At 47.8% G+C, this 16,684-nt stretch overlaps 6 protein-coding genes across 6 annotated transcripts; 3 read left to right on the top strand and 3 right to left on the bottom strand.

Moving 5' to 3' along the window:
• Nucleotides 1-3,047: 3,047 nt before the first annotated feature.
• Nucleotides 3,048-4,530, top strand: dspC (dual specificity phosphatase YVH1; the record flags this gene model as incomplete). Its single annotated transcript, XM_056723112.1, has 4 exons — nt 3,048-3,091; nt 3,218-3,445; nt 3,665-4,015; nt 4,092-4,530. 4 exons carry the CDS (start codon nt 3,048-3,050, stop codon nt 4,528-4,530), a joined length of 1,062 nt encoding a protein of 353 aa, XP_056579362.1.
• Nucleotides 4,531-7,944: 3,414 nt separating this feature from the next.
• On the bottom strand, nt 7,945-8,749 carry N7517_005381 (AAA-ATPase Vps4-associated 1 family protein; the record flags this gene model as incomplete). Its single annotated transcript, XM_056723111.1, has 4 exons — nt 7,945-8,059; nt 8,112-8,185; nt 8,257-8,541; nt 8,639-8,749. 4 exons carry the CDS (start codon nt 8,747-8,749, stop codon nt 7,945-7,947), a joined length of 585 nt encoding a protein of 194 aa, XP_056579361.1.
• A 432-nt stretch (nt 8,750-9,181) lies between these two features.
• Nucleotides 9,182-11,296, bottom strand: N7517_005380 (nucleoporin NDC1; the record flags this gene model as incomplete). Its single annotated transcript, XM_056723110.1, has 3 exons — nt 9,182-10,754; nt 10,805-11,072; nt 11,164-11,296. 3 exons carry the CDS (start codon nt 11,294-11,296, stop codon nt 9,182-9,184), a joined length of 1,974 nt encoding a protein of 657 aa, XP_056579360.1.
• Nucleotides 11,297-11,766: 470 nt separating this feature from the next.
• Nucleotides 11,767-12,641, top strand: N7517_005379 (SNAP receptor PEP12; the record flags this gene model as incomplete). Its single annotated transcript, XM_056723109.1, has 2 exons — nt 11,767-12,063; nt 12,123-12,641. 2 exons carry the CDS (start codon nt 11,767-11,769, stop codon nt 12,639-12,641), a joined length of 816 nt encoding a protein of 271 aa, XP_056579359.1.
• Nucleotides 12,642-13,011: 370 nt separating this feature from the next.
• On the bottom strand, nt 13,012-13,875 carry N7517_005378 (cytochrome c1 heme lyase CYT2; the record flags this gene model as incomplete). The annotated part of the gene is made up of 1 exon (XM_056723108.1): nt 13,012-13,875. The coding sequence occupies one exon, from the start codon at nt 13,873-13,875 to the stop codon at nt 13,012-13,014; it is 864 nt and encodes a 287-aa protein (XP_056579358.1).
• Nucleotides 13,876-14,070: 195 nt separating this feature from the next.
• mvd1 (diphosphomevalonate decarboxylase MVD1) lies at nt 14,071-15,346 on the top strand (the record flags this gene model as incomplete). Its single annotated transcript, XM_056723107.1, has 2 exons — nt 14,071-14,135; nt 14,203-15,346. 2 exons carry the CDS (start codon nt 14,071-14,073, stop codon nt 15,344-15,346), a joined length of 1,209 nt encoding a protein of 402 aa, XP_056579357.1.
• Nucleotides 15,347-16,684: the final 1,338 nt, after the last annotated feature.

Genomic DNA, 16,684 nt, shown 5'->3' with positions numbered 1-16,684 from the left:
ATAATAAAAGACCGGGGTCATAGGGGGGATAGGGCTGAAGAAGGCCTACCTCGGGACCCTTGTTCGGCGATTCGCCTCATATAAGATGAAACGTTTTCCCGTAAGTGACACACGGAGAACCGGGTCTGTGTCCCATAGAACTTGGCCACACTGTAACTTCAAGGTGCACACATGCTTAATAGAAAACAAAAATAGAAGAAAAAAAATACTAGTAATATGTTAGAAAGATGCAATTAAGGCCGGAGATTTGAGTATAAAGAAATACACACACACTCTATGCAATGGGGGTACCCCACTAGCTGAAGCCCGTAAAAAAAATAGTGCAAGGCGAAAAAAGTGAAAGGCTGAAGGCTGAAGGGAGCTGATCAAATAGAATCAAAAAGGAAAAGACTGCAATGCCAGATTGTATCGGGTAGGAATTTGGGCGGTGCAAGCGATTGGATCCAATTCAGGCAAAGGGTGATCTCATCCTCTAAGGGGAGAAAAAGGCCTAATCAGAGGCAAAGAGGCAAAAAAAAAAGGGGAAATTGAAAACATACCAGCCCTAGAGGTCTAAGGTCTTTGGGTGACGTGGAAAAGCGTATATGTATGTATCGTTCGTATATGTGTCACGTCCATTACATACCAGTTATGTTTTGAAAAGGAATTTATGTAATGTTATTTGATATTCTCTCCGTACAAATATAATTTAAACAAATTAAAATGTAATTACGAGACAAATTGAGCCTTAAGGTAATTTTCAGACGGTTATTCGATGGTCTCCGTATACAAAAATCTAGGCCTACTCCAGGAAATGAGAATCGACTGGGCCCAGAGAGTTCCAGAGTTCCAGAGTTCCCGATGTGACGCTCCCTACCCCATATGGAGTCTTTACAGAATGGCCGTGCGGCCAACCTTTATATATTGGACGCGCAAATGCGACCCAGATTATGGTCCACATTATTACTACACCTAGTACAAGTCGTCTTCACTGCATACTGGATTTTTAGTAGAAAGGTGACGAATAGGAGCTATCTTGAGAGAAAAATCCGGGAAGCACGTTCCCTCGAACCATGGTTTATAGTTTGTTAGAACTTGCCAAAATGTTAGGGGGTACACCGTTCTTGAGTCCTTAGAAGTATAGATTGGCATCTTGTGCCTTGCAATATACGGGAACTCTTGGCATTTAGGCTTAATATCTGCGCTAATGTTGAACAAGATACGTGTACATTGTATAGTGTATGGCAAGATGTGTTCGGAGGATTCGGGCCCTACATTCATTAGAGAACATTCTTTTGCCTCCACATAAAAAGGACAATGCTGAGTCGTTGGACAGTGATCCACTGATTTACTAGTGCGCTCCACTTAGCGCCTGGCATTGCATGCACTGCCACACTGTCGGTCCGCCTGTCATCTGGGCGCAGAGGGGGTGAACCTTGACGCTGGTGTGATCAAACGTTCTAGCTAGAGGCAGGCATGTTGAACGGCATTCTTCAAAATAAAAATCATAGAAAATGGCCTGGTCTTTGGCGATGAGTGTGAAGTTGAGAAATGAGAACGTTGGAACAAACCCTCCAGGGCTGCAGGGAACATGGCTGAGTAATCAGCCTAGTGCTCCACATCGGCTTCGAGAAGGAAAATCTCTGTTTTTCTTTTGTTTTTCTTATTATTATTTAGAGAATATCGCTGAATTGGGTATTCCGGTGCAATCTAACGTGTTCACGTTAGACTAGTGTCATAAAATTCAGGTTCTAATCTACGTTAGTACCTATGTAGTAGAATGGGGTTTCATCCCAAGGGGATGGGCGAACTCTACGTTAGATGTATAGCCCTAGAACCCTATCCCAAGTATGGCGACCAGATATGCCGAGCTTCTTGGTTTATACGGATTAATGATTTTCTACTCTCAAAAGTTAGGGTTGCTCCAGGGAGCTCAACAATAGGATTTTGTACCAAATGGCAGTGCCCCCCTTGGCAAGGGGTATCACCTCTCTGAATTGATCGTTGTCTACTGTATACTCCGTACAAAGTAGCAGATACAAAGACCAGTCTAATATGTATTTCTCATCGATCGTCGCCGTCAAGCCACTTGATGTTCCAGGAGGCGCCCTTGACTTATTTAGGAAATAAATAGATTGCGGTCGGCGACAGCTGACTAGGTAAGCTACACACCTCCATTGAGGCATGTTTTTACATTTTGCTTCAGGTAATGATTACCAGAGCGATAGGCAGCAAAGACACTTGGTCAAGAGGCGTCAGCAGAGAGGGGGTTTACGGATTTTGTACGGAGTACGGAGTAGTTCGGCTGACTTCGGCTGATAACACCCGGTCAGCAGAAACCAAGCCCTGAAAGAGTCCAGGTGCATTGCTGCATTGTACCTCCTGAGGCGCAGCCAGCCTTAAGCCTTAGAAGGCTGCAGCCTAGAAGCGCGGGTTACGCCTCTCAATGTAATCCGAGACGAGTTAGCCTCCTTTATAGTACTTCGTAATGAGGCCTCCCGCTCCGTTGATTGCTCCATTCCTGATCAGCCCAGGTCCAGGTTCCCCGCGGTAATCCTAACTAAGCCTAAATCTAGCTTCCCTTTTTTGCCCCGTGAGCACCCCCTTACAGTTCGCATAGCAAATCAGATTATCAGCTAACGAGGTTGATTGTTTGACCTTTGTCGGATGTAAATCGCTCTCCACATAGCGGAAAACGCTCATTGAACAAATCCACACTCTCTTATAGCTGGAATTGCTGCTGTGACCATTTGAGGGTCAATAGGTGGAGTTCAAATCAAATGACAATTCTATATTTCCCTAGATAAGCTGAACAAATAAACCCAGATCTGAGATATAAGTATCTACTGCCTGAGGCACCAAAGTCACCTGCTTTGTCATACCCTTACCCTATCAGACTTTTTGAGTTTGGCAGCGCCGAGGCTCAACCTCCGCCTTTGCGATCTAAGAAGAAAAAGAAGTCAAGTTATCAAACTGACACTGGAGCTGAGCTTCTGAATTCTGTATTTTCTCTCTCGCCATCAACAAAACATCCTACTGCTGCCTAGTTGCAGCCACCATATCTCAAAATGGCCATGAATCAAATAAAAGGCCACAATATCTATGTTGGAGGGTTGGTCTCACTTCACTAACAGACAATCTTTGTCGGGGTTTCACTAAAATGGAGCTAAGACTGGAGATTGGCACTGCCAGTTCCTGATTTGGCAGTTTTTATTCATTGCTAACGCGCCATTTGTAGCATATTAAGCGTCAAAAACAAAGCAGCATTGGCACGTGCAGATATCTCGCATGTCGTCTCGGTGCTGCGTCTCAACCCAGCTGAGGAACAAGAGAAGTTCTCATCTTACCAGCATCTTTCCATAGGAGTTGACGATGTCGACGATGAAAATTTATTGGAGCATTTCCCCGCTGCTATCAAGTTTATTCAGTCTGGCCTAAACGGTGGTGGAGGTGTACTCGTGCACTGGTAAGTCGAAGTACAAATTATCTAGTCTCCCGGCTCTTTGGCCGTTTCTTGTGGAATGCATATTCTTGAGTGGCTTCATGCCTCCTACGTCATTGCGTGTCCACCAAGTGCGATCTACACGTGGCTGAAGGATTCCGCAAATCCCTGTGATGCACGTTGGATCCGTGCCTGGCCTTGCTCATCGTGGAAAGATGTACAGTGGCTAATACGATGATCCAGTGCGATGGGGAAGTCCCGCTCCGCGGCCATTTGCATCGCCTACTTGCTCCACCGCCAGCCAGGGGCGCTCACACCGCAATCCGCCCTTGCGCTGGTTCGCGAAAGCAGGCCCCTATGTGAGCCAAACGATGGCTTTATGGAGCAGCTGAACCTGTACCATGAGATGGGCTGCCCAGACGATGTCACCGACCATCCGTCTTACAAGCGCTGGCTTTATCGCCGCGATGTTGAGGGAAGTGTGGCGTGTGGCCGTGCCCCAGAGCTGAAATCGGTGCGGTTTGAAGATGAACAGCCCGTTCGGTCCCAAGATGCCACTGGTCGAACGGTTGAGATTAAGTGCCGGAAATGCAGGTTAGTCCCACAATCAAAGATCCAGACCCGTCCTCCTGAAAAAAGAAAAACTCTATATTTACTAAATCCATCACAGAACCAAACTGGCAACGACTCCATTCATCCTCCCGCATGAAGAAGAAAAGCAAAATACCGCCAAGTCCTCAGCAACCGCCGATTGCGGCCATGTTTTCCTCCACCCCCTGACCTGGATGCGCCCAAGTCTCTTCCCATCCGAGGATGGAACTGAGGCTAACGTGGATACAACATATGGTGCGCACCCCGACGATGCCCCTCTCTCTGGGCGCCTCACTTGCCCCAATCCTATCTGCGGGTCCAATGTGGGCAAATTTGCATGGCAAGGTCTTCGATGCAGCTGTGGTGGCTGGGTCGTGCCCGCCATTGGTCTCACCAAAGCCCGCGTTGATATTGCCCAAGTCAACCTGGCTCAGGGGCCCAGAGCTAACCCTGCCATCCGTCTTCCTCCAGGAATGCGGGTCCCGGCAGCTAACGACTCTGGGCGTGGCAATCTTTAAGATGACGAGTGATGAACACCATACATAGTTTTACGAGTGATGAAAGCTTAAAGCTCCAACTTACATTTTATGGTTCATGTTTGGTTCTTTTTTTGGTTCCAGGTAATCATGTGCCAATCAGAGGGGCTCACCGGGCTTGTGAGTGACAGGTACATCTAAGCTCGGACCTGAGACTTGAAAATCCACACTTCTTGCAGGGCTTGGTCATCATTATTGCACTCTTTGGAAAAGACCACGTGCACCACGTGGAGAGTGACCATTGTTGCCGGCCATAAGAGCATGACTGCCTTGCATCTCATTTCATCATATTTCGTACAGGCAGCGACAATGGCGACCAGATAGTGAGGCTCAGGAGCATTACCTCCGAACGTTCCAGACAAGCCACTAAAGCTGACAGAATACTCCTCCTCCAACCCATGATCTACAAAAGCAAGACACACATTAGGCAGCACGCGGGTCAACATACCCCTGCTGATCCGTACAGCCACTGTGATATCAATCCATCACAACCCCACAAGTCATCCTCCTAAAGCTACTCCGTATCTAGGCATCTATCTTGTGATTCGTATTCAATGTTCCCGTTGGTCAAGAAGGTGCCATGTCCCACAGACCAATACATGCATGCACAAACTCAACAGATAGAAAGTCATACAGCGTCGGCGATATGAGCCAAAGCTAAAGCCCCATTTCGAATTGTAATTGAATTTGGGCCCGGCTTACCCTACCCTAGGGCTGCACCGCATACCAACATGCATAAATTGACTCGTGGCCTGAGCCCTTTTTTTTTTCTCCCGGGTGCAATCCCAGCCATACGGAGTATGCTACGCAATAGTTAATCGCGCGCCAAGGCACTCTATGTTTTTCACCAAAGGGTACAATATAGATCCAAACGCATACTCCACTTGTCTTCTCTAAGATTTCTTCTCAAACCCCACCGAAGTGTCAGTTTTCAAGGATCAGCGTAATGCCAATGACGGGATTGAATTCATTTCCCCCCTTCTGTCGACTTCCAAGGTTTGAAGCAGAAGGAGGCTGTGCAAAGCGGGTCTCTTTCCAGGGTTTCCCGATTGGTGGGTATGTGTATTGGTATTACTGGTATGGTTTTGGTTTTGGTTTCTTATTGTATCTTGTATTTTTTTTTAAGAAATAAGACCTGATATACTACTAGTAGTATAGAATATCGATAATATATTATATTACTAGTTGTAGATCTCATTAGTACAAGCCCTAATTGATTTTATTCCGACTAGCTATCTAGTATATATGCCAAATCCATACGTGATTAGCAATATCCCTTTCCCAGTGGGGTGGGCAGTGCACATTACCTTGCAGGGGGGAGCTCCCGGTGGAGTTCACAACTGGTCTGATTTGAAGAACTTAACAAATAATGTACAGGTACCACATCCTTTCCACAATCCGCATCATTGTTACATAGTTCATCAATAGATGCGGTTGTGATCGCCTTTGCATCAATCGCTGACATTTAACTTTGTTTCAGGTCTGGGATTAGGCTTGGTCTCTCTTATAGTAGCTTGCGATTGAGTCTAATTAGGAAAGTCCTGAAAACAATCATTTGTATCTGGGGATAATCCCGTAATCATATGTGCTAAGGATCTTGCCATCCAAAAATAGTAAGTCGAGTCTCACTCCGTTCGCTGTGTGATATCTGCGCATCTCTTGAATATTTTGCGTTGAACAAGTCTTGTGTTCCATAGCGATATTTATTACTAGTGAGCTACGGAACGTAGGCTGCCAAATACATTTAGCTAAATAAAGATAACACGGTGGGAGTTACACTGCCTTCAAAGTTTGAACAACACGTGCATAGCATGTACTATACTCACATGAGCACGGAGCATCACAGAGTACCCAGGGTATAGTCATGTCTACCTACACACATCATGTCAACTTCACATTATATATAGGCTTCCTTAATGCATCCAAAACCCATGGCCTAGTTTAGTTGGCCCCGTGCTCTAGTGCAGCACTATCTATCATCTAGACCTGCCAGGCAGCATTCAATTGATAAATTGGTTCGAGTACGGAGTAGTTCGAGAAAGGCATCTACGAACTTCAACAATTATAGATCGTGTCACTTCCAGGCAGCTGCATTGTCAATAGGAGTTGAATTTCACGTGTCTGTCTCGGTCTTAAGTGATGTGGCTATGTAGTTGTCTAGATTGCGGGCTATATATATGCACTTGCATTGAAATACTAACATACAGCATACCAAATTTAATAGAAACAGCGGCATGACTAGCTCACAATCTTGCTACCTAGTTGCTATGACGAGAAATGTAACAATTAATAACGTCTTAAAAATATCAACGATTAAAACTACCTTATGTCTGCTAGGGAGCGTAGTTGCGGTTGCACAGCCGAGCCCTAAACTCCAAAGAGTATGTCGGAGCAAGCCCCGGACACGGGAACGAGATTACAAAGATTGGTATATGTACGGATCACCATGGCAGTCTATGTACCACCGGGAGTTCGTCCACGCCTCACATGCATTGAAGTTCAGAAGGCCCTCGTAAATACACGACTAGTGGTTCCATCAGGGACAGACCGAGTGAGCCGCCCACTAGCGCCGAGGCAGTTTTCCACGAGGGGGCCTTGTCTTATTTAGGGACCGCTCTAGGTAACTAGTGCTTATTATATCCCTGTCCAAAAGCACGAACCTTCAAAGGACATGCAATACGGGAAGCGCATCCTGGCACTGAGTCATTTACTGTAGAAGATAGAAAGCTCATAGTTCCTGGACTGGAATATAGGTAGTTGCCCGGGCGAGAGTGGCTGAGTGTTTGTCGGAGCCTTGTTAGGTGCCTCGTAGACAAATGTGTGCTGAGGACAAGCGGGTTACATAACGATAATAGGCTTAGGGATTTCTAAGGTTTGCTACTGTAGTCGGCATCCTACAGGATCAGAAATTCGTTTGTTTGAGAGATAAATGAAGTCCATTATACACATGGGTTCTAGGGCTGATCGTGCCCGAGTCAGGGGCGCCCCGTGCCGGGGGCCAATACCACGTCACACTAGCTTTAACCTTTATTTGCCGTTGGAGATTGTATGGCTTGCTGATAATTGGGCGGAAAGTCCGCTAATAACTGGAAGACGCAGATATGCGGGGATATGAAGCTTGTATGACTCAATATTTCTGCATGGTTCTGTCTGCTACTATCCGTAACCAGGTCATAACGGAGAGTAAAATGGTTCGAAATGAGTGGTTTATGGGAGGGTTAAACATGCCGTGCAAAGTGATGGACATCAGTCGTCAGGCATGGCTTCACTGTTTTGTGTCGTGCCCTAGGCTCCAGTGTGCCTACCAGATCAGCAGAGCACGATGGGCGAATCAATATGGCGTTCTTATCTTGAACTACCTATATCGACGACCAAAGGGCACAGGCGAAGAGAAGTCTAAGGATTTCCCGACGGCACAGAGGGAAACAGTGAGGGTTGCCTTAATCTTTCCTGGTTGCGTTTTGCTATTTCAATGTTGCGTAGCCGGTCGATGCGCATCTGATAGAAATTCCTGTTTTGCCGTTAGGAGTCATTGCCATGAAAAATCTATGTTGATCACATACTTGTGCAAAGAGAAAATTCGAGGCGAATCATCTGACTTTGTCTCTGTCCCAGAATCTTTCTGGATAGAAGCAATCTGGCAGAGAGAATTAGTCAACACGTTCATACGAAGCATTTTGCTTAGTTCCCTGGTGGAAAGACACAAACCTTATCATCTCTGTCTTTTTCATCGTTGGCGTTTGACTCAGATGCATCTTTGTCTTTGTCTTTGCGCTCATCTTTGCTCTTATCTTTCTCCTCTTTATTGTCCTTGCTAGACGCCTTCTCGCGCTCTTTCTTTCGTCGTTGTTTTTCTTCGTACTCTTTTTTTACCTTTTCGATCTCCTTGGCCATTTGTTCTGCCTTAAGACGTTTTGCTTGGCCCTCTGTGTCGATGATTGGAGAGCAGAACTGCTTGTCTTGCAAATGTGCGGGGCACACGTAGAAGAAGTCCTGCGTGAATGAGCCACTTCATGTGCATAAAAACTGGGGAATGAAGCCAAGAAACAAGCTGTATATCATATTCCAGATGGAAGATAACATTGCATACCTTGTTATCCGGTGTGATCATCACACTGGTAGATGGCTTGTAGCAAATCAAACATGCTTTTGCAGAGGTGTCCGCGACACGACGCACATGGTAGACGTTTGTCAATGACATGATTTCGTGTCAAAATGGTTGCCCTAAGCAGCCAGGAGTGCTTCCAATCGTATGTTGCTGCTTGGAGTTCGTGTTGAACAATTGTAGCTGGACTTGATGAGGTTGGTGTTGAGTGAGAAAGCGCTGTCATGTGACCCATACTTCCAAGAGCAAATCGGATTTATAGAAGTCTTTACAAATAAATTGGAATTCTAGATGATCTTGTTGATGGAAATAAGGTATTGATTCACTAAAACTGATGTTGTATTTCAGCCAACACCCACCACGCCCATCTTAACAGAACGCCTAACCATGCATTTGTCCACTGATATCAATCCCAATGGGACTGGAGAATAGGACGAGAGATAACAATACATGAAGTTTTGTGAAGAGAAATCATGAGATATAGTGAGCATTAAAAAGATTGCAGCAAGAAAAAAAGATCGTCATAGATCATAACACCTCCTCTCCGTCGATGCCAGCTGCCTCCTTTGCTAGCCTCAAATCCTTGCCTGCGATACCGATATCCCGCAAGTAAGGTCTGAAAGCCGTCAGTAGATCCTTGAGCCCACCACGGAGTGTAGCAAGCACGACTTCAACATCTGGAACCAGACGGGCAACTGCTTGGGCCTGGGGATCGCTCGATGAGGGGAAGTTAATATCGGTCCAGTGGGCATCCAATCCACCCTGGTGGGCAAATGCATCCAAGTTGAGGGTGGTTTGGGTCAGAAGTTGCACAGCTGAGGGCACATCGGCCTGGACTTTGCCATACGGATCTTCGGCCAAGCTGGCAACGAGGAGTCGAGTCAACGACTCCACAGCATCCACAATCAAGGATAGAGAGGACTCCGGGGTGCCAAGAACAATAGAAGAGAGGCGTTGAGCGTATGTCTGACGGAAAGGTTGGCCGATAGGCGAACGAAGAATCTGTGCCAGAAGTGGGTTCATGTCTTCGGGTTTATGGGTCGTGGAGGGACCGCCGGTAAGTAGCTTGAACTTCTGGGGAGAGCTGAGATATTTCTGTTTCTGCTCAGGGCTAAGCATTACTGATGATGCCCGGTCGAAAACATCACGGACTCGGGCTCGCGCAGTTGGAGTCCAGTCTTCTGACTGACCGATGGATTTAGCCGCCGAGCTAAACGCATCGCCAAATTTGTCCTGGCGTGAAGTAGCCTTGGGGGCAGTAGTGAAGATGTTGTCGTCTTTGATTGGCTCTGAGAGTCGTGGGAGAGTTTGAAGGACAGGCTCGGGTTTCTCGGCTTGCGGCAAAGGCTTGGTAACAGGCACAGGATTTTTGCTTTCCTCGATGCGAGTGTTGATGGCCTTGATTACATCGGTGGTGCAAGCAAGAACTTGGGACCAAGCTGAACCACCCTCGCGATCAATTTCATTGAAAATTGCCTTCCGGCGGTCGGGAATACGCTGGCTGATGAGACTGAGTTCCCAGAGCGCAAAAACCTTCACAACTTCCTTCTTCGCTCTGAGGCCAGTAAGAAGACTGCCATTGGGATCCTTGGCCTCTGTTGTGAGTGGCTGGCCTCGCTTCAAAGGCTCCTTGCCGATGAACACAGAATAGAAGAGGTTGGCGGTTTGCCAGGAGAGAACAAGCATGACTCCGGGGACCAAAGTTTTGAAGAAGAAGTAGGGGAAAATTGAGGGAACGAAGCTCTGAGGTTCGGCTGCAGATCTCGGGAAGCTCCAAAAGAGCTTGGCAACATACAAAGACCAGCTCCACGCAAAGCGTCTGAAAAATATGGGGTATATCAGGAGAGACGCTGCAGCAACAGTGACGCTTCTGATAGCCCCGGCGGCCAATTCTTGCGGTAGAACACGCTGCAGATACTTGGAGGTTGGCGGTACAGGATGGGTACGCTCGTCATTTGTTTTGGAGCTTCGTTCCGCGATGGGCACTGCAATGCGGTCGTAGTCGTAGTAGAGGTGGAACACTGCTTGCACACATGCTAGAAACGCATGGAAGGAATTAAGGTAAATCGGCCTTTCGTTCAGGGTTGGTCGCTCGTGTGGCCTGTATCTCATTAGTCCAGATCGGAGTCATTCAAAGGATACCCAACGCACCTGCCCCGTTTCACAAGCTCGAGGTTGGAATCAAGCGAAGACGACCATACGTAGACTTGAGTGAACCACCATGCCGAGAAGATATACCAGCCAAATGTTTGCGCGATTTGTAACAAAGTGAATGATTTCAAAGTGCCAAACGAGGAAGTAGCTGTTCTCGAGCCGACGTGCATTTGACTGACGCGAAGGACAAAAATGGTGAGCGAGGATATGAAGAGTAGCGCGGTTCGAACACCGCAACTACCAAAAGGAAACCATAACCAGAAAACTGCATGGGGTACTTTTATTAGTTCTTTGTACTTTCAGGGCTTGAAACTGAGCCTTCGAGGCTCGACCCGATAAGGTTGCGATGTACTCACAGGACGATTTCTCCCCGATCGCAATTGCGATAATATAAGAGACTAGCAGTGAAAGTGCAGATGCATGAACAAATCTTCGGTGCAAGGCCGAAGTCAGGATTCGCCTGTAGGGCCGAGTTTGTAAGACGGCCATGATGTAAGCTTTGGGAGTGGGATGCGCTCGTGGAAGAGAATGAAATAGTTGAAGATTAGAGCATGGTCAGGATGATCCTCATATGAAGAGCTCCGGGAGCTGGAGAAAAGAATTGGCGGACCAGGGACGATGTTGACGAATGGTCACGGCTGACAGCTGGTTGTGTTGAGCTGGTCGGATAGGATCAATCAACGGCGAGGTCGCCTAGGAATATTTTGAGGTATCAAAACACACCAGCCACATCTGGTCATGTGACATGTGGCTCAATGTTGCATTATGCCACAACGGCTAGTCTATATCGAGCTTAGTGGTTGCGTAGTACGTCATGTGAAGGCGGTCTGCACACCAACGAGGCTTATCGAAGGCAGCAGGGACCTGCAGATAACTCGTTTATTGTCCAGTCTTCTTCTACTTGTCTTCTTCTACTTTCACTTTAAGCACTCATTTATTGCTTTTTGATTACACATAGAATGTCTTTTGACAGGCTAAACTCGTTGGAGGCTCAGCCTACCACCATGCGCAGGGATGAAGACCCGCAGTACCGTGATGATCCGGACTTCGACCATCTGGCCGAGCAGCTCTCAGATCAGTTATTTACATTGACATCAAACATCTCTCGCCTATCCAACCAAATTGCCCTTCTCGGAACCAAACGAGATACAGATCGTGTGCGCGAACGAGTCCATGATCTGCTCGAAGAGACCCGTACGGGGTTTAGAGATGTCGGAGAAGGGATTAAGCAGATCCAGACATGGGAGGACGTCAATGTATGAGCTGTCTCATTCCACTCAATGATGAGCATTTCTTATTAACGCCTATCTTATAGCCCTCCCAGAAATGGACACAGCAAAAGCTATCATCTGAATTCAAGGCCACCTTGGATGAATTCCAAACTATTCAGCGCCGTGCACTCGAGAAACAGCGCGCTTCTGCGGTTGCTGCACGCACAGCATTTGAAGAAGGCGAACAACCATCCTCTGAGAACGATGTCCAATTACAAGAGCAGATATTAGAGGAGCAACACCGTATGGCCAACCAGGGCGAGGTGGATTTCCAAGAGTCCCTGATCATCGAGCGCGAGGCAGAGATCCGGAACATTGAACAAAGCGTCGGAGAGCTGAACGAGCTCTTCCGGGATGTTGCGCACATCGTTACGGAACAAGGAGGGCAGTTGGATATTATCAGCGAGAATGTCCAAAACGTCACCCAGGACACACGAGGCGCCAATGTCGAGTTGCGCAGTGCCAGCAGATATCAGAAGAATGCGCGCAACAGAGCTTGCTGTCTCTTTGTAATCCTTGCTGTTATCCTTGCTATCATTGTGCTCGCAATTGTTCTCGGATAGATATTTCCCTTCTCTGGTTCTTGTTTATTGGCTACCGTCGCGGTCTTCGTCTATAATGTTGTCATGTATGCGCACGATATCCCTTTTGCATGATTGTGCTCTCGTTAGTCAAGCATCTCATCTTTTTGCTTCATTTCATTCACTTGCTTCTAATTTACGCTTTCATTGCCAACCTTCAGTGTGAAAGGAATGGAGAACATTAATTCATCGCTGTCTCTTAGTCCTGTAGCCTGATATCATACAGAATTATATGTGTTATACATGCAAAATACACCCAATTGGGTCCCAAATCCTGACCGTGCTCCGTTGTCGCCTTTGTATGTGCAGTGCGAAAGCATATTCCGCTAGAAGACGATCGTCAATGATGCCTTCATAGACCCGTGAAGCGGTTGAACCTCAGCCTCCAGCCTTCATAAGTGTTCAATTTGGGCCGGACGTCAAGGAAGAAACTGAGCTTCCCGGGGCTGGCATTGGCATTGGCAGCCAGGCCTGATGGGGTTCCATTGCTTTCCGATGGCTTGCCCTGGTAGAAATCGATAACGTATTCAACCTTTTCACCACCACAACGCTCAACAATCCAGTCATGTCGATCAAATGGGTGCTGGTAGCCAAGCCATCCATTGATTCGCGCACGTGGACTCAGGTACTTTGGATCGACTCCAAGTCCCCGGAAAGAATATAATTTTGGTCCTCCGCATTTCTTACTCCCGGGATCGGCCGCGGGGCCCTTTTTCTCCCATTCGAGGATCTGATCCCATGCGCGTTCATTAACGGCATTGTGAATGGGAATAATAGAGGCCACGGAAGTCGCGAGCTCCGAGGCCGAAGCAGTAGATCCAGGAGTGTTACCCTTGCGCATCAAGGCCTCGAAAAACTGTTTCTCCGACGGATAGATCCAATTTCCAGTGGCTTCATCACGGCCTGTCTCGGATTCGGCATTGGATGGGCTACCATGCGATGCAGCGTATGGGGATGATGACGCCTTGTTGGCCTCGGGGCAGGCACTTGCTGAGCTGAAATCACCAGCTCGAGGGATATTGCTCACTTCACGGTCTGTTGATAGGGGTCGTTGTGCTTTAGCACGTGGTTGTCCCTGTTCGGCAGAGACATCGGAGGTAGGATGAGGTGAGTTTTTATTTTGTTGCAGCCAAACCTCACGGGTTTTGTGGTCCACAGGACAAGTTGCTGCAGGCTCCACGGAGGGCGCCGAGGGTGTACTTGCTGCAGCTCCCATTGTTGAATAATCGGAGGTCAATGACTGGAGGATGTCGATCGATGCATCGCGGAACTAGAACTACGCCGTAGAAATTATTTTGCCCTCTCACCGCCCAGACAAATCAACAATCCCCCTAAGTAAATAATCTCCCCTGTCTTTTGTAGTTCTTTTTAGAAAATTATTGAGGTTCTTTCTTTCTCTTCTGAAGCAAAAATGGCGTCTACATCCTCTGTTTATCGGGCCACTACCACCGCTCCGGTGAACATTGCTGTCATCAAGTATGCCGCTCTTTGATTTACCCCTCATCCCCTTTATACCAATAGTCCAAATTTAACAGTGTTATAGATACTGGGGCAAGCGTGATACTACTCTCAACCTCCCGACAAACTCCTCCCTCTCAGTCACACTCTCTCAGCGCTCTCTCCGTACCTTGACCACTGCCTCTTGCTCTGCCGAATACCCAGCTGCAGACACTCTGAACCTGAACGGCAGTCCACAGGACATCCAGTCTTCCAAGCGGACACTGGCATGTATCTCCAGCCTCCGTACCCTCCGCAAGGCTCTTGAGGATGGCGATTCCTCGCTCCCCAAGCTCTCCGCCCACCCTCTCCGGATCGTCTCCGAGAACAACTTCCCTACCGCCGCCGGTCTGGCCAGCTCTGCCGCTGGCTTCGCAGCGTTGGTCCGCGCCGTTGCTGACCTTTACGAACTACCCCAGTCCCCTAAGGAGCTGAGCCGCATTGCGCGCCAAGGCTCCGGGTCTGCCTGCCGCTCCCTGATGGGCGGATACGTCGCATGGCGCACCGGTGAGCTTGTTGATGGAAGTGACAGCTTGGCTGAGGAAGTTGCTCCTGCATCTCACTGGCCTGAGATGCGCGCTCTTGTTTTGGTCGTCAGCGCCGAGAAGAAGGATGTGCCTAGCACCGAGGGAATGCAGACCACTGTGGCTACCTCTGCTCTCTTCGCTGAGCGTGCTCAAAACGTCGTTCCCGAGCGTATGGCCGCCATTGAAACCGCTATTGAAAACCGCAACTTCCACGATTTCGCGGAGATTACCATGAGGGACTCGAACACTTTCCACGCCACCTGCCTCGACTCCTGGCCTCCTATCTTTTACATGAACGACGTCTCTCGTGCTGCCGTCCGCCTTGTGCACGACATCAATCGTGTCGTTGGCCGGACCGTTTGTGCTTACACTTTCGATGCTGGCCCAAATGCTGTCATCTACTATGAAGATAAGGACTCTGAGCTTGTGGCTGGCACTGTCAAGGCTATCCTGGGCCCCAACACCGAGGGTTGGGACGGCGCATTCTACGAGAGAATTGCCAATGTCACTGCCGGGGTTTCCTTGGATCAGGTTGACTCTCGCGCCGTCGAAGTTCTGAAGGATGGTGTGAGCCGTGTCATCTTGACTGGCGTCGGCGAAGGCCCCGTCAAGGTTGAGAACCACCTTGTCAGCGAGACTGGTGAGATCCTCAGCACTCTTTAGAAAGTTTGAATAAGCTATACCGGCCAACCTTGGAAGGTCTGACGGCCTGAAAGATACCCCACTGTTCTTGTGTGGACAATTTAACTTGGCCATGCAAGCTTGATGCAGATATTCCTTTCGCTGTATCTTCTTTTCCCTCTCATAATCTAGAACATAATAATACAACGGCAGCAGGATTTCGGTTTACACCAAAGCAATACATCTGTTTCCATTGCTCATAACATATTTTGGACATGACGTGACACGACACAATACAAGCAGAGCAATGGAATATTCGCTTCCAACTGTACAAGTCGAATATCTGCTTTACTATACTTTCCACAAGGCGAGCACTTCTGTCATATCAACAAGAACGGCAATCATCACAGCGCCTAAAGCCATACCCAAGTGTCCTACAAGTCTCGATGAACCTAGTTTGTTCGTCGTTGGCATAAACACAGCAACCTGCAAATCCACAGCCGGTCCCATTAAATCGCCCACCAGCCTGAGCACAGGCAGACTGAGAATTCTCGGCGATACCGTCGCAGGCGCATTTAATAGACCTGGGTGCCACTTGGGCTGTCGCGAGCATGCCCAAGCCCAAGAGGAAAGTGATATACGTAGAGATAGAGAGACGCATAGTCTGTATCAAGGCATTGAGGGATTGACATCCGCTAGGGGATAACTGACGGCTCACTTACGGTTCTTGAAAAGGAACGGCCGTCCTTGGGGCTTTTATGGTATCCTTTTTGGCTACACTCCTGATATTCAGATGTGGGATATGGCTAATTTATATATCCCCTTCCTAGATTTGTATACGTTCGGTTTCAGAAGCACAACATAGATGTGTTATTATTGTGTGATCCAGTGAGAAAACTGTCTCTATTGTCCTACTTTCATCTTGGCAGTAGCAGATGGCATGATTCAGGATATTCCCCTCACATTGGAGTCACATCGCTTACGCTTCTTACCATTTGGATGATGGTTCACACTTGTGCAACATATACCTACAGTTAACCCTTTGAGTGTTCGTCCTGGGGACCTGTTACAGAAGTGTACCGCGCTCACTTTGTCACAGAAGAATGTTCAAAATCAATGATGAGCCTCAGTCTCTCCTACAGTGCAAAGGCGAAGTTCGGACACAGGCTCCTGTTGAGAATAGGTTGCTGCGGAGGATATTCTATTCTATTCCTCTCATGGTGGTCAAGTATGACTCGTAGGATACAGAATAGGGACCCTTTGGTTACCTCGTAGAAAGCTGCTAGGAAGTCATACAAGTGTAACTTATGGATCAAAGTAGAAAGTAGAAACTCTATGAGAATAGGGGCCTTGCCGGGAACATGCCCCGTCTTCATATGA

This window comes from Penicillium concentricum (assembly GCF_028827145.1).
Source record: "Penicillium concentricum strain IBT 3081 chromosome Unknown utg000002l_segment0_segment0, whole genome shotgun sequence".
In the NCBI taxonomy this organism is placed as follows: domain Eukaryota; kingdom Fungi; phylum Ascomycota; class Eurotiomycetes; order Eurotiales; family Aspergillaceae; genus Penicillium; species Penicillium concentricum.
The sequence above is the reverse complement of the archived record's forward strand: the minus strand, read 5'-3'. Positions and strand labels throughout refer to the sequence as shown.